General features: G+C 41.0%; 1 protein-coding gene across 2 annotated transcripts in view; it reads left to right on the forward strand.

Annotated features, from left to right (window-relative positions):
• The window catches only part of FIBCD1 (fibrinogen C domain containing 1), a 367744-nt gene that overhangs the window by 215798 nt on the left and 129001 nt on the right, over nucleotides 1-22945 (forward strand). For both annotated transcript variants that reach the window (XM_089669029.1, XM_089669031.1), the window contains exon 4: nucleotides 10565-10718. In XM_089669029.1, the coding sequence (XP_089525155.1) occupies nucleotides 10565-10718 (154 nt within the window). The remainder of the gene's footprint in view (nucleotides 1-10564; nucleotides 10719-22945) is intronic.

The following is a 22945-nucleotide window of genomic DNA, read 5'->3' on the forward strand; positions in this document are numbered from 1 at the left end:
AGAACAATTGATTTTTTAAGTTTGGGATTTTTTGGAGCTTCCAGCTTCAAGATACAAAACTCAAGTGTGAATGCAGCCTCAGGCAGCTAAAAGTAGGGCAGGGCATATGTCCTCCTAATAGAGTACTATGGGTAGCCCTATTTAACTACTTCCCTTCCGAGGCAGTTCTGACATTTCTCTCCTACATGTACAAATCATTATTTTTCTGCTTGAAAATTACGTAAAACCCCCAAACATTATATATATTTTTAGCATAGGCCCTACAGAATAAAACGGTGGATTTTACCATTATTTATGTCATGCAATCTTTGTGCAATGGTTTTTCAAACAAAAATTTTTTTTGAAAGAATACAGTTTAATGAATGTTGGTGCAAACAAACACAATATAATACGCACTTTTTGGTAAAAAAAGACAATGTTATGCCGAGTAAATAGATACTGAACATGTCACGCCTTAAAATTGCATATGCCCGTAGAACGGCACCAAACTACAGTACATAAAAATCTTCATAGGTGTCGCTTTAAATGTTTTACAGGTCACTGGTTTAGAGTTACACAGGAGCACTGTTATAGAATTATTGTCCTCAATATAATGTTCTATTAGACCTCAGATCTCTCCTCTGCCCTAAAAGCTTCTGATCACACCAAGATTGGTGTGATTAGAAGCATTCCCAAGCCACAACTGGTGAAACTGGAAGCAACAAAAAACCCATTGCTTCTTGTTTCTAATACCATAGAGATGTTTGGGGACATTACAGTCCCCAATCAGCTCTATGGTAAGCTGGCAGTAGTGACAGCTTCAATCTCGGGCTCCCAGATGCAACAGGAGAGGGGCGGCACCCCTCCAGCCACTTGTAAAAGCAATCCAATGGCTAATTAGCTGCTAGGATTGCTTTTACATTACACAGAATTTGCTGTTGAAAAAAATAAGATACTGGGATGATGTCTGTAGCTGCCGGTTCAGGTCCTTTTGCCCAGGAAAAGACAGAGGAAAGAGAGGCCCGCTGAGGAGGGGGCTGCTTTGGAGGTCCCTGGCTTGGAATCATCAGGATGAGAACTTGGGTTTCCTCTTGACTCTCCCCTCAGGGAAGTTAGGTGCGCCATCAGTGGGGATCTGGAGAATTGGAGGAGGACTGATCATTAGACGGGATGAGCCACAAGACACCTCATGACTCCTCTTTGCTACAATACTATCTAACGTAAGCCAATATCTGGACTATGCCCTTTACCAATATCAAGATTGTTATGTTATATTGCCCATTGCCGGATTACCAAATAGGCAGAGTAGGCACCAGCCTATGGGAACCACATCATGTAAGGGCCACATGAGAACAAATCAAAATAATATTGACAAGAAGTGTTGAGTGTTTTCACACCCCTGGGAATGCCATCCCTTCAAATCAATGTATAGAGTAAAAATATATATGGATTGGGAATTTACAGGCATGCAGACTGTAAATTCATAAAAATACAATTTGTATTGTCACATATTATAATACACCTATTAAAAATGACTAATGTTAAACTGATCATAGCAACAAATTGGGTACAGTATTCTCACAGTCAACACGTTTCAAGACACAGAAGGTACAGAAGCTGAAACAATAGGCAGAAACAAATGCTCAACAATAAGAAAATCAGCTTTGACCAATGTATTGCACACTTACTATTATACAAGATTTATATAGAGCCAACAATTTACACGTATAACTCAAGGATCACTTAACAATGATGATAAACACACCTTGCACTAGGTCAGGGGTGGGCAACTGTGGCCCTCCAGCTGTTGGTGAACTACAAGTCCCATCATGCCTCTGCCTTTGGGATTCATGCTTGTAACTGTCAGTTTTGCAATGCCTCATGGGACTTGTAGTTCTACAACAGTTGGAGGGCCACAGTTATCCACCCCTGCACTAGGGGAATGCCCACCCACTATCAAGCAGCAGGTCCAGGGACATCTTGCTTAACAGGATCACAGGCACCACTCTTGGATCAAACAAAAGAAAAAAACAAGCACAAAAACAGAAAATGGGGTGCAAAAAAAATCCAAATTCAAGAATTACACATTATATCTACACACAGTTCAGAAACAAATACCTCTAAGGACAAAGGCAGTGTTTGGGATGTCAAATCTTACATATGGAGTAACACTATAGTGTGCAGCACTCAAAGAATTGAATACTTTACATTAAAGACTCTAGAAAAAATAATGTATTAAAAGTATACGTAAATCCTCACCTTGTAAAACAACCCATTCAGTTTAAACTAGAAATAAAAAACAAAACATTTGAGTATAGATATAAAAAAACATTAGAAATACCTTTTTTCCCCTGTTCTTTAAGTGATTACATACCCTCAAAGCTCCTTATGCAGCTGGGAACAGCAAACTGGGGGAGGAGAAACAGCAGAACTTCCCAGTGAATGGCTGTGCGGGGGGGGGGGGGGGGTGGAATGTGAGCAGACGTCTGATCATTGGAGAAGAGCAGAAAGAGTTCCCAGCACTGCTGGAATAATGACCAAACTGTTCTCTCATGCCCAGTGTGGTCAGTATTTAATAGGAGAGCAGAGTGACTGGCAGGAACACCAGGAATTTCACACAAAGAAAGCAATACAAAGAGAACAGAATACTTTTTCAAAGCACCTATTAGGAGTATGAAATGTTGGGTTTACAAATTCTTTATTGTTATACTCCTATTAACATGTAATGTACCGTAGTGATGGCCATCTCTTCCTAGCAGCCAATGTGCACACTTAGTTCAATGTTACCCCACTAGAGCAGGGGTCTCCAAACTTTCTAAAGAAAGGGCCAGTTTACTGTCCTTCACACTTTAGGGGGGTCAAATTGTACCCAATGGAAGTAACCAATGTCCGAGGGGGGAGAAAATGTTGGTGTCAGGGGGAGGAATAGTGCCCCATCACTGGTGTCAGCAGGGCTGTCTTAATGCATGGGCACACATGGGCACTGCCAAGGAGCCCCAAGTGCACGGGGTCCCATGGTAATCTTGTATTACATTATACTTGCCAACTGTCCCGGATTTGTCAGGATAGCCACGATTTTTACTAAGCTATCCCAGGATGGCCCGGGCAGTGCCCTAGAACCTGTACTGTGCCCTCCTGATCCCAGTATTGTGCCCTCCTGACTCCCTTTCTACTGTGTCCTGCTGCCCCTGTCCCCCCGTACTGTGCCCTTTGTGTTGATTAGTCTTCGATTTATGGCATGTTTCTTCCTTGTTTAAATCAATTTTATTTGAAGTACTAATAAATATATGATACTGATGATGATACAATGATACTCTAATTGTTGAGAGTAGGTGCATAAATTGGGGTAGGCTGGTAGGGGCCCCAGTGCATTCCTTTGCCCAGGGGCCCCTGCTGCTATTATGAGGGTCCTGGGTGTCAGTGGAAGGAAAAGTGCCCCATTGCTGGTGTTAGTGGCAGGAATTATGCCCCATTGTTGGTGTCAGTGGCAAAAATAAAGCCTCAAGGGCCAGATAAAGGCAAGCAAAGGGCTGCATCCGGGCCTAGGGCCACAATTTGGAGACCACTGCACTAGAGCACGAGAAACCTCCAGAAACCTACAAGGGGGCCTCCACAGAATTTATTTCAGCATTGGTATTGCCACATCTAAGAAATGTATTTTCCTACTTTGAAACATCTGAGAGAATATTTAGACAAGCGATGATTACAGCCAATACCTAGGGAATAGTGGCATTTTATTTACAAAAGCTGGTTCACTCAGAATCTCATGCACTTTTGCATGGAACCAATCAGCTTCCAGGTTTTAGTGCTAAAGCTTAATTAAACAAGCTGAAGTTAGAAGCTGATTGGTTACCATGCACAAGTGAACAAGATTCTGAGTGAACCAACATTAGTAAATCTACCCCACTGTAAGAGGCTTGCGTACTGGTGCAAACCTGGTTGTTCGGGTCCTGCAAAAATGTGCTTAAAGACTGTGAATACTCCAAAGAAGAGGCCAGGAGAATGGGAAGTTTAGGACAGTAGCTGGTTAGGCTGTGAAACTTGGGGGGCCCTGGAGTCTGTATTTTATTTATTTTTATTCTGTTTTATTGATTTAACAGTTACACATAGAAAAAGTGCATTTAACTCCCATGCAGGGGCAGGGTCCAATGACCCAACATAACAAAAGTGAATACAAACTTAAACTAAAGCCCAGGGGGGGGAGGGTCGTCACTAGACATGCAAAGGGACCATTTAATATTAGATGATGACAAAGCAAGTGAATAGATAAACCTCTAAGCCATTCTATCTTACACCATTGCAGCGGTGGATGCATTATCTAGCCATCAAGACTCTATCTTTTGAAACTTACGGGACAACTCTCAATTTGTGTAGGTAGCTTGGGAAAGTGACAAGTTGGATAATTTATCTCTGGTGGAAAAAAGGAGAAATCCCAAATCTCCAACAAGTCTTCATCGTCTAGACTTGGGATATCCACCCGCCATTTCTGTTGTAGAGATTATAGCTCAGGGCTTGCGCCACTAAGAGGTATCGATACAGTGCCAATGTAGGTTTCTCCAGATCTGGCACACAAAGGATAACCTCTGGCTCCAAATAGGAGAGAGATACCTGTTGGCCTGGAAATAGACTCCTGAAGACATGGGAAACCTGAAGGTATCTGTAGTAATAATGCAAGGGGAGATTAAATCTAGATCGGAGGATCGGAAAGGGGAGTAAACTATTATGTCCAATGATAGGCTCCAATGTTTTTATTTAAAATTTGGCCCAGGCCTGAGGGTCCGGAATTGTAGCAAATTGTGGAAGGGTGGGGTTCAACCAGACGGGGGTGTGTGGGGATAGGGTATTGAAAGGGACAGACTCTCAAGGAAGACAAGGCTTTCCAGGCCCAAAGAGTGGTATACATGGAAGGAGTAAGAGTGTGAAGTGATTTTATTCCTCTGAACAATAGGAATTGGAGGGCCTCCAGGGATTTTAAGATTGCTGCCTCCAGGACAACAGAAGTATTAGTTAGTTAAGGCTGTAGCCACCAATGCACAGTCACTAATTGGGAAGCAAGAGAATATTTGAAACATAGCCAGTTCACCCCTATCTTTTGGTCTAGTGAAGGTTGTAAGCTTATACCTAGGGGATTTGGAGCCCCAGAGAAAAGAGAGAAATAGTCTGTTCAGTTTAATAAAAAAATGGAGCCACTGTGGGAGTTTCAGAAAAGGCAAGTAAACTTAGGGAGGATATTCATTTTTAAAAGGTTGATACGGCCAATAACAGAAAGGGGCAGGTTACTCCATGCCTTTAGTTTGATCTTAACCTCAGATAATACCGGATGAAGATTTAATTCCATATAGTCAGAAGCCTTGCTGGAAAGAAACCACAATACCAAGATAGGTAAATTTATTAACCCAATTCAGAGGGAGAATGGTGCCACTGAGATAACTGCACAAATCCTGGCAGCTGCAACCACCCACACCATGAAATGCTGGACCCGCGGACGGGTGGCAATAATCCTAATGGCACGCTACCCACACTGGAAATCTCACCCGCACTGGGAACTTCAGTTCCCGTTTGGGCTGTGATTTTCAAAGTGGTGCAGGGACTTCTTTCCTGCGTGTCACGGGGCATGGTAGCCCATTCATCTGAGCCTGCAGGGCTGCATAGATATGAACCTAGCCTAATACATGAATTTGGACTCTTTTATCCTTTAGTCTATCACTCCTTCCAATGGTGTATGGTTTTTCCTGGTGACCTGCTGAGTACACACTGAAGGGTAGTCCTGTCTGTGTTGTGCAACTTGAGCCAGTGAGCTCTCACTACTTTGTGTGAACTCACCAAAGCCTCAATGCTTTTTTTTTTTTTCTTTATAGCTGAACACCAGGCAGACATGAACAAAGCACTGTTTAGTCCAGTTGGGCATTAAAATATATAAAGTATTTTAAATAGTATAATTACCTGACTGACTTTAAGCTGGTTTCCTTCTTTCCATCCTAGTAAAACTAGTGGCTAGTAGAGGGGGGGTTTCTGCACCCCACCCCCCGAGCCACCACCCTTTGCCACCACCAACCCCTAGAGGAGAGAGGGAGTGAGTGAACATAGTAGGGGTAAAGTGGCAGTAGAGAAGCAATCTTCTACATCATTTGAGCCACATTGTTCCTCTGAATTCTGCTCTTCAATAAAAGGTCACAACTCTACCAGTCCTTGGACGACTGGAGAGCACAGTCGCTGGACGACTGGAGAGCACAGTTGCTGGACGACTGGAGAGCACAGTCGCTGGACGACTGGAGAGCACAGTCGCTGGACGACTGGAGAGCACAGTTGCTGGACGACTGGAGAGCACAGTCGCTGGATGACTGGAAAGCACAATCGCTGGATGACTGGAGAGCACAGTCGCTGGACGACTGGAAAGCACAGTTGCTGGACGACTGGAGAGCACAGTTGCTGGACGACTGGAGAGCACAGTCGCTGGATGACTGGAAAGCACAGTCGCTGGATGACTGGAGAGCACAGTTGCTGGACGACTGGAAAGCACAGTTGCTGGACGACTGGAGAGCACAGTCGCTGGACGACTGGAGAGCACAGTCGCTGGATGACTGGAGAGCACATTCCCAGCCACAGCTATAACTCATAAGCTGGTCTCTGGGAGGCCACTCCCCTGCCGCCACCATAGCCACCACCACCGGCCACCAAGAGCAGCCAGCCATCCCTGAACCCTCTTCAGATCTTCGGCAGTGCCTCAACAGGTCCCTTCTTCCAGGGGGAGTCTCTGTGCACCCCCCCCCAAAAAAAAAATTGACACCTTGTTTGCCTCATGGTAAATTCGTCACTGGGATGGGTCCATGGCCAAGCTGTAACAGTAGCTGTAGTGGAAATCAACAAGGTCACTGCCTAGGCAATGCTTTATTTATTAATTTAGTAAAAGAAAGTTGCATTTAAAACAAACTGATTGGTTCTTCCTTTTTACAAGCACATTGTTTTGTTTTGAAAGCAGGAAAATGCATTTAGAAGGCACCGCCAATACATTTTTAATCAAAGGAAGTACCCAAGATAATTTGACAGATACAAGGAGGTACTTGTGTGATGTTTGCAGTTGTGAAGGGGTACGACATATTTAGTTGGGAAATACTGATATATCTACATGTAGAGTATAGAGGAGTGTTTGCTGTGCCAGACAGGTCAATGGACCTGACACTTATATTGCTATTTAATGATAGGCTGTTTGCTGCTTAGGAAAAAATTAATCAGAGTCAGTGAATGGTCTGATTTGTAACTCCACTTAACTCTTCCTTACACTATCGAAAACAAAATGTTTTGCCTATACATATGCACCGTAAAACACAATTTTTTGGGGGCTTACCATATGGGTCTTATTTTTTTCTTTTGTACTTCTTTTTCCCTTGGTTTGGTTTCCAGGGCTATATTTCTACACCACTTACTGTGTATAGGCCTGATAAATCTATGCATTTTAGCCACTTATACTGAACCCAATGGGATTGTGATGTGTTTCTTTCAATGAAATTGTATTATGGGGAAAATAATGCTTATTTTATCTTTTTGCCCCCTTACCCTGCCCTAATTTAACCCTCCATAGATGCATATACTTCCGTCTGACAGCCATTGCCTTCAGTGTTTGTTTACAGACAACTGTGCAAATCTTCACTGTCCTGGCTGCATCTGTGCAATAGTGCCCCATAGACTTCTACGGAGCGGTGTCCCAAGACAAAGGGAGACAGTCCCTAAGAAGTCTATGGTGCTATAATGTGGAGGAGCAAGCAGGGCATGAAGACTGGACTGGAGACAGCTGGATGTAAACAAGCAACAGAACCACAACCAATGCTTTGAGATAAATATGCATCTGTTGAGGGGGACCGGTAAAAAAACAAGTGTCTTTAACCACTTCCTTACTACACTATAGCAGAATGACAGCTACAGCACAGTCGGCCAGTTCTGGGAGGGCGTCATATGATGTCCCCCAGCGGTGTGCACCCAGCGCTGTCTGTGATCGCTGTGTCACACAGATGATCACATGACATGGTAAAAGGCCAATCACAGCAGCAGACTTTTACGAAGTGATCAGCTAGGTCCAATCACAACTGACCACCATGTAAATACACTTGCCTGTTATTGACAGTACTGAGGAAAGTACTGCCAATAACCGGCAACTGTCAAAGGAGACATCGGCACTGATTATCAGTATAGTCTCAAAAGTGCCCATCAGTGCACAACAGTGCTGACAATCTGTGACCTTCAGTGCCGCCATTCAGTGCTGCGAGTCAGTGCCTTTCAGTGCTACCTATCAGTGTTCATCATTGCCATCTATCAATGCAGCATCTTCAGTGCCTCATCAATGCCCATCATTGCCGCCTATCAGTGCTGCCTATCAGTGCAGCCTCATCAATGCACATCAGTGAAAGAGAAAGTTTGCAAAATCTTATAATAAAAGCAAAGAAAAACTTTTTCTTTCCAAATTTTCGCTCTTTTGTTTTATAATGCAAAAAAAAAAAAAAACCCAGTGCTGATTAACTACCACCAAAAGAAAGCTCTATTTGTTTGGAAAAAAATGTCATATAGGTACATCGTTGCATGACCACGCAATTATCAATCAAAGTGCGACAGCACTGAAAAATAAAAATTGGCCTGGGCAGGAAGGGGGTAAAAGTGCCCTGTAGGCAAGTGGGGAAGCAGTGTTGCTTTATCATTTAACTGTCACCAGACAGTGATCAGCAGCTGCTAACTTTAGTATTTGGCTTCCAGCACCTCCAATGTGACTATTATTCATATATGAATGCATACCATCCACAAACAGGCCAGTCCCCGAGCCGTTGTCTGCGTTACCTATGTTTGTGGATGTATGTGCATGTGTGTCAATGTGCGCACATGTAGAATAGAAGACATTTAATAACTAGAGAAGATATACTTGCCAGTGCCCTGCAGCTTCTGTTTAGATTGCCCTTTTAAAGTATACCTGTGACATTTTCAAAGATTATAAACTGTCCTGTTTGTTTGGCCTTTTCCAGCTACAGCTTCCCCGGCTGCTCTCTGGCCTGCCTCTTCATCTCTGTTGGCCACAGTGTGACAGATATACATAGTCAGCTGATGCTCCTTACTTTTTCAATTAACAGGGTCAAGTGGATCTTTGACCAGGCTATATTGTGTAACGGCAGCAAAGAAGAGTGAAGTGACAGAACTGGCAGTGTTATCTGGCAATAAATGCAGACCTGAGCAGGACCATGCAAGCTAGCCCATATGGAGGAAAAATATATTATTATTATTATTATTATTATTACATCGAGTTTATATAGCGCCAAAGGGTTTGCTCAGCGCTGTACAATAGGGGGGATATTTTGAATTATATTTAAAAAAATATTCTATACAATATATATATATATTGCCATATATTTGAAATGCTACAGTTTTGGCCATAGTCAATATATTTCAATTTAAAAAAAAAAAAATATATATATATATATACACACTGCATGTTAAAATGAGTTTTTATTACTAAATATATGAAAAATATTTTTAAAAATACATTTCAAATATACTGTATGTCTTTAAAAATACAAATCCACATTTTTGGAATGCATTTACAAATATATGTAAAAATATATGTTAAAATGACTTTTTTATATGTTAAAAAAAAATGCGAAGAATACATTTAAAAAAATATATATTTTTAAAAATATTTTTTTTTTTAAATATATTCTTCACATTTTTTTTTAACATATAGAAAAAGTCATTTTAACATATATTTGTAAATTCATTCCAAAAATGTAGATTTGTATTTTGAAAGACATACAGTATATTTGAAGAGTATTTTTAAAATGTATTCAAGTTTTTTTTAAATATATTGAATATGGCCAAAATTGTAGCATTTCAAATATATGGCAATATATGTGGAAAGAATATTTTTAAAATATATTTCAAATATATTTTTCTTCCATGTGGGAGGTTTTGGGGCTTCCAGAGCAATCTGGATATTAATCTGATTATATACTGTATGCAGGCACCTGGACATCTGTGCAATACAGAACAAGGGCTATATGATTTGTTATGACACCACAAGTTTGGTATAAAATGTAATTCCAGTTTTATTAGAAATCCCCTGCGGGTGAACCCTAAACATTGCACAGATACCTCTCTCTTCTGTGAACATATGGCTTCTTGCCTTCGTTATATCTACCCGAGCAATCTCAGTGTAGTGAGAATAAATGCTGCATGGCCTAGGTTCCTTCCAGCATGGATGGGCCTTAGAAAGTATCTAATCAAATGAATTCCTATTGTAGAGGATGCCTTTAATTGGACTTAAATCTTGGTGCAAACTTCTGCAAAAAGCAGCGAGCCAATCACACAAGCAGGAAATAAGATATCTAGGTTGCCATACTGCACGGAAACGACATTTGACAGTTTTAGAAAATCACAACGGCTGTAGACTGAAATGGAAATGTCATTTTTAATTACATTAAAATTACAAAATAGCTGGTGTAGTAATTAAATATGATATAAAACTTTGTGAAGAAAAATTGAATTTTTCCTCTGGGTTCCTTATTCGTTATCTTTTAGCAAACTTGACAGAATGTTATGTCTCCTTTTACAGTTACTTTCAGAGGGTCAGAGTCATGTGGCCCAGCTGGTCAGTTCAGTCAGCGAAGTGCTGGACAACCTTCAAAGAGATCATGGGCGATCCCGTGGGAAGGGGGATCTTGTGCGGACACCGGCCAGAAGTACCAAGCCTCGTGGCTGCACCAACGGTAAGTGTTATTATAATTATTGCAATGTTCACCATAATGTATATAGTAATATCTCCTGTGGTAGTTGTATGGTAGTCAGTCAAGTATATACAGCAAAGCAAGATACAACAGGAGGGGGACTTTCCCTGATAAATTATATTCAGAAGTGTTCAAATTTCGCAACACATTTTGTGTATGTAAAAATGGTTTTAAAGTGTATCTAATGTAAAGGTGACCATGGCCATGCCATGGTTAATGTTTAAATGAAATGAGCCTGCTCTGTTCTGGGTCAACAATGCATATTGCACAGAATTCAAGGGTCAGGAGTGTGTAATGCACAGAATGCAGGGGAAAGAAGTGTGTAATACACATTGTGCAGGGGTTAGGAGTGGGTATTGCACAGGATGCTGGGGTCAAGAGTGTGTAATGCACAGCATGCAGGGGACAGGAGTGCGCAATGCACAGAGTGCAGGAGACAGGTGTAGGTAATGCGCAGAGTACAGGGGTTAGGAGTAGGTAATGCACAGGATGCTGGGGTCAGGACTACGTAATGTGCAGAGGTAAGAGATAACGCAAGGAGTACAGGGGTCAGGAGTAGGTAATGCACAGGATGCTGGGGTCAGGACTGCGTAATGTGCAGAGGTAAGAGATAACGCAAGGAGTACAGGGGTCAGGAGTAGGTAATGCACAGGATGCTGGGGTCAGGACTGCGTAATGTGCAGAGGTAAGAGATAACGCAAGGAGTACAGGGGTCAGGAGTAGGTAATGCACAGGATGCTGGGGTCAGGACTGCGTAATGTGCAGAGGTGAGAGATAACGCAAGGAGTACAGGGGTCAGGAGTAAGCAACACACAGAGAGCAGAGGTCAGAAGTATCGTACAAAGTGCAGAGGTGAGGAGTAAATAATGCACTGAGTGCAGGGGTCAAGAGTATGTAATATGTAGAGGTCAAAAGTAACACAAGGAGTGCAGCAGTCAGGAATAAATAACACAGAGAGCAGAGGTAAGAAGTAATGTACTGAGTGCCGAGATCATCGTTAATGCACAGAGTGCATGGGCCAGGAGTGTGTAATGTGCAGAGGTAAGGAGTAACGCACAGAGAGCAAAGGTCAGGAGTAAGACACATGTAGAGTGCAGAGGTCAGGAGTAAGTAATGCGCAGAGTGTAGAAGTCAAAAGTAAGTAAAGTACAAAGTGCAAGTCCAAGCAAAAAAAATTCCCCTCCTCTCAGTGCAACAACTTCACATCCCCCATGACCACATCACCTTCAGCACTAATTACCCCTTCCCTCCCTGAATTGTACTCAGTGGCCCTTGACATTGCATCTGCTGGTGAGTTTCCCAGTTCCTGACACCACAACAGCCAACACTTTTTTTTTCCTATATGGCATTTATGTTGCAGATGTTAGAATGTATCGGCATAAATGGGTAATTATGACAATACCCGAGTTACATGAAAAACAAAAAGGCATTTGTGACAACATGCATATATTTTGATTGTGAATGGTGATGTGCTTTGGCCCCCTGGAAGCTCACAGTAGACTGCTCAGGTATGAGAAGGGATAAAAGAGTGCAGGAGTCAGTGGAGGGGTTGCTATTAGGTAATGCAAAATTCAGGGTTCAGTAGAAAGTAAAGCAGAGAACAGGGGTCAGGAGTAGGTAATGCAGAGTGCAGGGATCAAGAATAAGTAAAACACAGGGTGCAGAGGTCAGGATAGAGTGCAGGAACATGAGTACATAAAGCACAGAGTATAGAGGTCAAAAGTAAGTAATGCACAAAGTACCTTTCGTGGAAAAATACCCCCTCCTCTCCTTCCTTCCCCTCACAAAAAAAAATCACTTCCTGCACAAATTCCTCCTTCCTTGAGTTGAACATTGTGTTGCACCTGCTGATGAGTTCCCAGGTTCCTAACATCACAACCACTTGTATTTTTTCCTTCTATATGGCATTTATGCTGAAATTGTTGGAGATGGACAAAAATGGGTAATTATGACCTGAGTAGTATGAGCAAAAAAAAGGCATTCTAGACAATATGCAGTCATATGATCAAAAATTGGGGTCATGATGATGTGCTGTGGCCTCCTGGAAGCTCACAGTAGACTGGGCAGGTATGAGGAGGGAGTGTAAAAGTGCAGGGTCAGTAGTATGTAACACACAGTGATGGAGTCAATAGTAAGAAATGAAAATTCAGGAATCAGTAACAACACAGTGTACAGACATCAGTAGTATGTAGAACAGAGAACAGAGGTCAGTACTAACAGAGTGCAAAGGTCAATAGTAAGTAGCCTAGAGTGCAGAGGTCAGTAGTATGTAACACTAAGTATAGGAGTCAAGAGTAAGTCATTGTGCAGTTGTCAGTTGTATGTAACAAAGACAGCAGGAGTCAGTAGTATACAGAACAGAGTACAGAGGTCAAGAGTAAGTGACACAGAGTCCAAAGGTAAATAGTAAGTAGCACAAAGAGCAGACATTAGTAGCAAGAAACACAAAGTATAGTGGTCAAGAGAAAGTAATGTATTGTGTACGGGTTATTAGTATGTAATGCAAAGTGTAGAGGTTAGTAGTAATGCAGAGTGCAGAGGTCAGCAGTAAGAAATGCAGAAAGTGCAGGTCATGAGTAAGTAATTCAGAGTTCAGGGGTCAGTAGTATGTAACACAGAGTGCAAAGGTCAGTAGTAAGTAATGCAGAGTGCAGAGTCTAGTATTAAGTAATGTAGAGTGCTGACGTTAGTGATTTGTAAGAGTGTGGGAGGAACAGTAGTATGTAATGCAAAGTTCAGAGGTTAGTAGTAAGCAATGCAGAGTGTGGGGGTCAGTAGTATGTAATGCAGAATTCAGAGGTAAGCAGTAATTAATGAAAAGTTCAGTAGTAACACAGAGTTATGATGTCAGTAGTGCAACATTCAGGGTTCAGTAGTCAAGAGTAAGTAAAACAGAGTGCAGGGTTGACCAGTAACACCCAGTTCTGGCATCAGCAGTATGAAATGCAGAGCCCAGGGTTCAAATATAATGCAGAGTGCAGGGGTAAATCATATGCAACTAAAGTGCAGGGATCAGGAATAAGTATTGCAGAGTGCAGGTGTCAGTAGCATATAAAGCAGGGGTGATTAGTAATGCGGAGTCAGGAGTATAGAAAATTGCAAGGGTCAGTAATACGTAATGCACAGTGGAGGGATCCGTAGTTAGTGCCATAGAGTGTAGGGGCAGTTGTAAGTAACACAGAGAGTAGAGGTCAGAAGTATGTAAAGCAGAGTGCAGGAGTCAGTAGTATGTAATGCAGAGTGCAGAGGTCAGTGGTACGTAATGCAGAGTACATGGGCAAAGAGTAAAGGAGAGCACAGAGATCAGTTGTGAGTAATGCAAATTTCAGATGTCAGTAGTCTGTAACATACAGTGCAGGGGTCAAATATATATATATTGAAGAGTTCAGAGATCAATGGTAGTTCAGAGTGCAGTGTCAATAGTACGCAATGCAGAGTTCAGAGGTCAGTAGTAATGCAGAGCTCCGGCAACAGAAGTAATAACACCAAAATCAGAAAACAGTAGTAATGCAGGGCAAAGAAATCAGTAATAAGGAATGCAAAATTCAGTGGTCAGTAGTAAGTAATGCAGAGCTCAGCAGTCAAGAGTAATTAACATACAGAGTGCAGAGGTCAGTGGTATATAACACAGAGGTCAGGGGTCATTATCACAGAGTGAAGAGATCAGGAGCATGTAACACTGAGTGCAACGGTTAGTAATTAGTAACATCCAGAGTACAGGGGTCTATAGTAACATACAGAGTGCAGGGGACAGTAGTCAGCAATGCAGATTTCAGGGGTCAGCAGTAAATGCAGAGTCCAGGGGTCAACAGTAAGTAACTAAGAGTGCAGGCATAAGCAGTCAGTAAAGCAGAGTTCAGAGATCAGTAGCAAATAATGCACAGTCCAGAGTTCAGTACTATGTAATGCCAAGAATAAGAAGTAATGCAGGGTGCAAGGGTCAGTAGTATGTTTACCAGAGTGCCAAGGTCAGTAGTAATTAACACAGAGTGCAAAGATCAGCAGTAATGCAGAGTCCATGGGTTAGCAGTGATTAACACAGAGTTCAGGGGTCAGTTGTATTGCAGAGGAAAGGAGTCAAAGGTATGTAATGCAAAGTACAGAAGTCAGTAATATGAAACACCCAGAGTATAGAGGTCAGTAGGAAGTAATGCACAGTGCAGAGCCCAACAGTATGTAATGCCAAGGAAATGGAGTAGGTAATATAGAGTGCAGGGGGTCAGTAGTATGTATAGCAGAGGTCAGTAGTAATTAACACAAAGTGCAAAGGTCAGTAGTAATTGAGAGTGTAGGGGCTAGTAGTAACAAAGAATTCAGGGGACAGTAGAAACACAAAGCGCAGGGGACAGTAGAAACACAAAGCGCAGGGGCCAGTAGTAGGTAATACCTTAAGGGGCGAAGTTCAGGGGTCAGTTGTTACATAGAGTGCAGGGGTCAGTAGAAGGCAACGTAGAGTAAAAGTGAAAGTATTAGGTAACACAGAGTTCAGGGATTGGTAGTAAGTAACACAGAAGGCAGGCTTCAGCAGTAAGTACTCTAGAGTTTAGGGGGTCAGTATTAAGTGATGCAGTGTTCAGGGATCAGCAGTAAGTAATGTAGAATTCAGGGATCGAGTAAGCAACAATGGTGTAAGTATGAGACACTACAAGTAGTAGTATATCATTCCCTCTGTCACTGACAACTTGAAAAATAAAATAAATTTGTAAACCTCTTTCTATTTATTACCCCAGTAATCCTCTAACTCCCTTATCAACAAACAAGTGCCTAGGTGTGCAAAAGCAGCAAGGCGGCAACATCATCTCCTCACCTTCCACTCATAGGTCTGCACAAGCAAGGAGGATTTCTGTGGGTGATGTCATCAAGAACTATACAAATCCACCTCCACCTCTACAGGCAGCCAATAGTTATAAAAAAGCAAAAAAAAAAAACAGCCTGCCCAATAGACCCACCTCCCCTAGGCAAACTGAACAAGGAAAATGTTGAAATGTAGATTACCCCACAACCCACGGGTCGGAAACATAATTTAAGAATTAGTTCATGAATGTTTGTTTTTTTTTTTTTTATTATTTTAACGGGATTAGCCTGCCAAAATTGGGGACTATCCCTAGAAACTAGGGACATCTGGATGCCCTAATTTATACTCAAGAACAAAGATTTCATATATTGCAGATTACCAGTGCTTAGATTTGGTCACTGCTTTAGTTTTGTTTTCTTTAGGTTTACCAGATAATCCTACAAATAACACTTCTTAACCCTGTCTGGCTACACTCACTCCTCCACGGTACCTATGAAGGGAGCCATGGTTGCTACCTAGTCTGGACTTCAAAAATGTCCGCCTTTGTTTATCATCATCATGTAAAGCTATTGGGGATTATTAATATACAGAATAAAGATTACATTATTTTGCTTTCTGCTCAGCTTACAGGAAGTGATAAATACACTGCAGTTCTAGCAGGATCAACATACATGTCCTGTATTTGCTAAAAATGTTCTTAGGCTAAAAATTGAAAATTAACACAGCCTACACATCTATGGACTGGTAAACTCTAATATGTAAAATCTTGGTTCCTCAGCTTCATTAACCTTTAAGGGTCCTTTTGAAGTATCAATATGTTTGGAATGGCATGTACAGGCATACCTCTGTTCACGAACGCCTTGGTTAACATAATTTTCAGTTTACGAATGAAAATCCACTGAAAATAATGCCTCGGTTTACAAATTTTTTTCGGAATATGAACGGATTAATTGGTTTTCAATGCATTTACAATTTTTTTTTAAATCACGTCCCTGTACAGTACTATGCCTTTAAAGTGCACTTTATTATTATTATACAGTATTTATATAGCGCCAACAGTTCGTCCAGCGCTGTACATTACAAAGGGAGACAGAACATGCGACGGTACGAAAACAATACAATGTGATACACGAGGGGTTCGAGGGCCCTGCCCTATAAAGAGCACTGCTTTATAAAAAGTTTTGAACAGATCAGACTTTTTTTTACTGTTTTCTGACCTCCAAAACAGATTACTTGGTTTTCAATGCATTTACAAATTTTTTTTTTAATCGTGTCCCTTTATGCCTTTAAAGTGCACTTTATAAATAGTTTTAAACAGATACAACTTTTGACTTTTTTCTGACTTCGGGAACGGATTAATTGGTTTTCAATGCATTTACAAATTAATTTTTAATCATGTCACTGTACAGTATTTATGACTTTAAAGTGTACTTTATAAAGAGTTTTGAACAGATAAAACTTTGACTTTTTTCTGACCCCCGGAACGGATTAATTGGTTTTCAATGCATTCCTAAGGGAAACCACGTTTCGGTTTACAAATTTTTCGCAATACGAAAAGTCCCACAGAACAAATTAAATTCGTAAACCGAGGTACACCTGCACAATGAAGTCCCAGATAAGGAGGGAGACACACGAGAAGTCTTGAATGCAGGAGTGTGAAAAGGTGACTACCGTGGAAGAGAGAACATTTGACCAAACACATTGAAATTAGTGAGAAGATAGGTGGTGGTGGTAAGTTTTTGCAGGTCGCGAGTCTCTTTCTTTGTAGGCATTTTAAAAACATTGCCACTATTCCATGCTGCAAATCTTATAATGTGCTCTCCCAATTTGTCACTCACTTTAGCTAACAATAGAAAAACCCTGAGCAGACAATTGGGTTTACCCTGCAGGAGGCAGCTTCAGCTCCAATTGATTTTTTTTAGGTTGAAATAATTTAGCTGTTATGGAAAGGCTGAAACGTTAATAGAATGTTCTTTCAGGTAATTACGAGAAGTGGAAGGGGAACTCAAGGAGAGGTGAACAAGCCATTTTTATTTGACTACAACAGAGTACTCTACTGCATTCCTCCCTAAAAATACATGTTCTGTTTCCTTTATTAAAGTGGAAGTTAACATTCTGCGTAAGAGTTAAAGCAGACCATACATTGGTGGAATCCCTACAAAAATAACCATATTTTAGGTTTTAGGAAGAGCAAACGCTAAAACACAAGGAACCGGGGGGGATCTGTGAGATGGCACACTGGGGCAGAAGGATCAGGAGACACAAGGGGGGTCCGGGAGAGCGTGAGCAAGTAGTGTACAATAGAGCAAACGAGAGTGTATCAGATTTAGGAGGAATAAAGCTGGCCATGCACCAGTAGAATTCCAGTCAAAAGATTTTTCGGTACATTGGTTTTTCGAATAGTTTTGGGATAAGAATAGTTTATGACCATGATAATGAAGAGATTCAAAGGAGCAGGATGGAATTTTTTCTCATACTGACAAAATTCTAACTGGTTTTCATTCAGGAAAAATCATACATATTGTAACAAAACTTAATACCTCTGGGACGCCATTCAAATAGCAGGTCTAAAGTAAATTTTCAGGGCTTTTGGACCTAATTGACTCAATGATGGGAAAACGGAATGTTCTGAAATTATTTCTCCATACAAATATTTCACTTAAAAAGTTAACCATGTGTAGCACCCTCCAAGTCAGGTGCTAGGATTTGTATTGTTAAGTTAAGCATAGCTGAGTTTCTTTGCTTACTAGAGAGTCTGTCAGGTAAATTCATTGTGGTATTCTGCTTAACAGAGTGCTGTGATTGATTAGTCAGGTCTGCTCATGATGCTCTGGTGTTGTTTAGGTTTGTCTGAATTCTGAAATACAGTAAATTGAATAACTCAAGTGCTAACTATGGTGAAATAAACACAAAAATTTACAATTTAATGCTGTAGCCGCAAGTGCACACAACACATGTTTCAGTGGGGCAAATTATACAATCATAATGTGAAGTGAAAAAATGCTGCGCTACATGAAACAATGGTACAAACCATTATATAACCAAAAACAATGTGAAAAAATAAATATATATCAGAAGACAAAATAGTAGAAAAAAATATTAGCATTGAAATAAAAATATAAATATATGAATATATATAAACAATGTATATATAAAATATATATATATAAAACACAAAAAACACACAAAAAGAAAGAATATTTTAAGTATGAATCAAATAAAAGTCATTAAAAAAATCAAGTTCAATCAATAAAGCATTCATTCGCTGAACCCTCCTTTGTATAATGAAAAATATGTGCATCTGTCATCAATTCCCATGCAAAGACATCCTCCACCATATATTATTATTATAAAGGATTTATATAGCGACAACAGTTTGCTCAGCGCTTTACAATATAACAGGAGACAATATAGCAAAAACACAGTCCAATACAAGAGGGTTAGCAGGGCTGCTCACCTCACGCAGTGTGACCTCACATTATACAGTGTTACGGTCTAACTGTACTTTTGGCCCCATATGGACTCAGAAGATCAGCTTGCTGAATGAAGACTCCAAAGTAAGCTCCCTCCTGATAAGCGTCTTTGTATCAGCCGTATTCCTCATTAAAAAGAACTCAACATAGTGCTTTATCCTTTTAAACTTTTATTCATCAATTAAAACATATGAAATGCACTCATGTTCCGGAGGTGTATTTTGCACCAGGTATGATGAAGATCCAGTGATGTACTGATTAAACACAAGGTGGCAGTATCATCTCAGCAGCAGAGTCCTGTACATGCTCAAAACAGACACCATCCGTAATGTAATGCAAGGCAAAGCACGGGCCCACTTAATGAATGCTATTGCCTGCTGTAATGTCATTCCAGGAGCCATTTGTAGAGTACTACAAGCCACTATCCTGATAAATGGCAATGCGTTGTGACACCATTCGCACATTCCTCCCCGACACATTTTTGTCACTAGTCGTGTGACTTTATCAAGGAGATACGTTCCCCTTGATAGCCACGTAACTAGTGACGAAACGCGTCGGAGAGGAGTGTGCAGATGACATCACAACGCGTTGCCATTCATCGGGATAGCGGCTTGTAGTACTCTACAAACGGCTCTTGGAACAACATTACAGCAGGCAATAGCAATCATTAAGTGGGCCCGTGCTTTGGCTTGCTTTACATTTATGGATGGTGTCTGTTTTGAGCATGTACAGGACTCTGCTGCTGAGATGATACTGCCACCTTGTGTTTAATCAGTACATCACTGGATCTTCATCATACCTGGTGCAAAATACACCTCCGGAACATGAGAGCATTTCATATGTTTTAATTGATGAATAAAAGTTTAAAAGGATAAAGCACTATGTTGAGTTCTTTTTAATGAGGAATATGGCTGATACAAAGACGCTTATCAGGAGGGAGCTTACTTGGGAGTCTTCATTCAGCAAGCTGATCTTCTGAGTCCATATGGGACCACAAGTGCAGTTATACCGTAACATTGTATAATGTGAGGTCACACTGCGTGAGGTGAGCAGATATATGGTGGAGGATGTCTTTGCATGGGAATTGATGACAGATGCACATATTTTTCGTTATCCAAAGGAGGGTTCACTGAATGAACACTTTATTGATTGAACATGATTTTTTTAATGACTTTTATTTGATCCATACCTAAAATATTCTTTATTTTTTATTTTTTGTGTGTTTTTTTTATTATATATATATATATATATATATATATATATATATATATTCATATATTTATATTGTTATTTCAATATTAATATTTTTTCCTACTATCTTTTTCTTCTAATATATATATTTATATATTATATATATTTATTTTTGGTTATATAATGGTTTGTACCATTGTTTCATGTAGCGCAGCATTTTTTCACTTCGCATTATGATTGTCTGAATTCTGCCCGTCTTCAGGAAGCTATGAGAGCCTTCCAGAACATGGGTTGGGGCTAGGCAAATGAACAGCATAAATTTGGATACAGCCCTGGCCTATTGCAAGGGGAGGGTGACCCCAATGCATACTGGGAGTGGAATTTATATTCAGAGAGCACATGGGTTCAGTGTCTTTCCTGGGAGTGGATTGCACCAAGCCAGGCTGGAGGCAGGCTGCCTCGCCTGGCATTTGCTGCCATGTGGCCTCAGGTGGGTCAACATGGTGCCTGTAGTTAGAGAGAGTAACCCTGGTTCTACTGTAAGCTGCCTGAGGGGAGCTGTCTGCCAAAGATCTGTCTGGCATCACTGGAGAGAGAGAGTCGCTTGGAAGATTAGAAAGAGGCAACCATTCTGTCCTTGGACTTGTGAGTACAGACACTGAGAGACCTTTGGGACTCTGTGTGCTTTGCTACCCCTGGTGCTTGATAGTCAGCGTGGGTCTGAGAAAAGGGAGCACTGGCTGGTATTCTGAAGAGCTTGCCCAGTTGATGCTACTGCAAAGGACTTTGCTCAAATGCTATTACTTCTAGACTATCGCAGTTCGCCATAACGGGCCTGTACCTGAGGAGCTCAGCCCTGTAACTACTACTGCAAAAAGGGACTTTGCTCATTCCTAAACTACCTGCTGCTACCGTTTAAAGAGAAGTGTGCTATCTACTTTCAGTCAGGACTTCAATATTGCTCAACTAAAAGATTAGTTCAGATGTCCTCAGTGTGAATAGTTCTAATTTTGGAGTATCCTACTACAATTCCCCATCCAAATCCCCACTTCTACAATAAACTCCAAAAGCAAACATCCCCTAAACTGGTCATTAAAGACAACGAGCAGAAGTGTGTGTGTGTGTGTGTGTGTGTGTGTGTGTGTATTTGGCCTAAGAAATAGATTGTGCCTGGCTCGGGGCAAAGAAATGGGAAACCGGGACAGACATAAAAGCGGCCCTTACGAGGGTAGCGCTACACGTGTATGGCCAACTTACGTGAGGAAGCACAAAGGAGGAGAACTTACGATTACGGACACCATTTTTATACCACGATCCTTTCCCTTGTACAGATAACAGCAATTATGTTTTTAACACATGACCAGTACACCAGACTCTTGTGCGGCCCGGTCTGCTACTACTGCGATTTCCTAAGCTCTAGACAGAACTGGAAATAAATTAACAAGTGTGCATGAATGAAATACAAAGAGTCCAAATATTTTACTAAAATATATGCAGTGGGTATGTTTTATTCACATTTTGGTTATTTATTACAGCTTGCAATGTACTTTCAGCTGTTTCAATAACAATTTTCAGTACAAGGTCTGCTGTAAATCACAAGATTGTATAACAAATGCACAGAAATATTGGAGAAAACATAATGATATATTTAGCACTATCTTTAAGATTTTTGGTTTTTGCTGAGAAATAAATTTAATTTCCGGTGCAGATTACAACTTCAATGGATTCCGTCAATCTGCTGGCCTCTAGTGTTTGTACCCGAATATCCACAGAGTGTCTGCAGTGACTTGCAGAATTCTTTAGTATTGTAACAGGCAAATTTGCTAATCACTGATGAGGAACTGAATGGGTCTTTTGAAAGTCGCAACAAATTTTGAGCCCCCTCTCTATGTAAATGAGAAAGGGATAGGTAGTACTCCTACTCATTCACACAAAAAAGAATAAACAATAAATAAAAACAGTTTTTTTTTCTTTACAAAAAAAGTGGTTGTAAAGGTTCTTTTTTTTTAATTTAAACATATCATACTGACCTGCTCTGAGCAATGATTTTGCAGAGAGCAACCCGATCCTCCTCTTCTTGACTCCCCTTCAAGCATTTCTGGCCCCTCCCCTTTGCCTGGTGCCCCCAGAGCAAGCTGCTTACTCTGGTGAAAATCGTGTATGCTTGCTTCCGAGCTGGCTCTGTATGTCAATGGGACACAGAGAGTGTGACTCAGTCCTACCCCCTCCTCACTGGCTGTGATTACCAGCAGCAGGAGCCAATGGCTTCCACTGCTGTGTCTCAGCCAATGAGGAGAAAGAGCCAAGAGAGCCAAGACTCTCGTGCACATTGCTGGATTGATAGAATGCATGAAGGTTAAAAGCCTTCACCCTTTACAACCACTTTAAATAAAAAAAAGTTCCACAATGTAAATCCAATCGTTAATCACATCATGCAGCAATGCAGATCCCTATCAATGCTTGCCAAAACAAAAAATCCCACCAACCAATGAACACTCCCAATTTTGTTGCTCACTGACACCGCATGAGATCTTCCACAGCCCCACTGCTAAAAAGTAAAGAGGGAGTGAGGTCTCCCATGTGGCGTAATTGACCAAATATGGCCATGTGGCCATATTTGGTCAGCGAAGTCATGCTACCCCACCCTTTTGTTTACATGGCAGAGGATTCCTGGCCAGTAAATAAATGGGGCTGAGTGACAGCCATGGTTTCTAAGGACATGGCAGATGCTGGCACTCACAGCTTTCTTA

This window comes from Staurois parvus, unplaced genomic scaffold (assembly GCF_062004578.1).
Source record: "Staurois parvus isolate SC_StPar_1 unplaced genomic scaffold, SC_StPar_1.0 ptg000068l, whole genome shotgun sequence".
NCBI lineage: Eukaryota > Metazoa > Chordata > Amphibia > Anura > Ranidae > Staurois > Staurois parvus.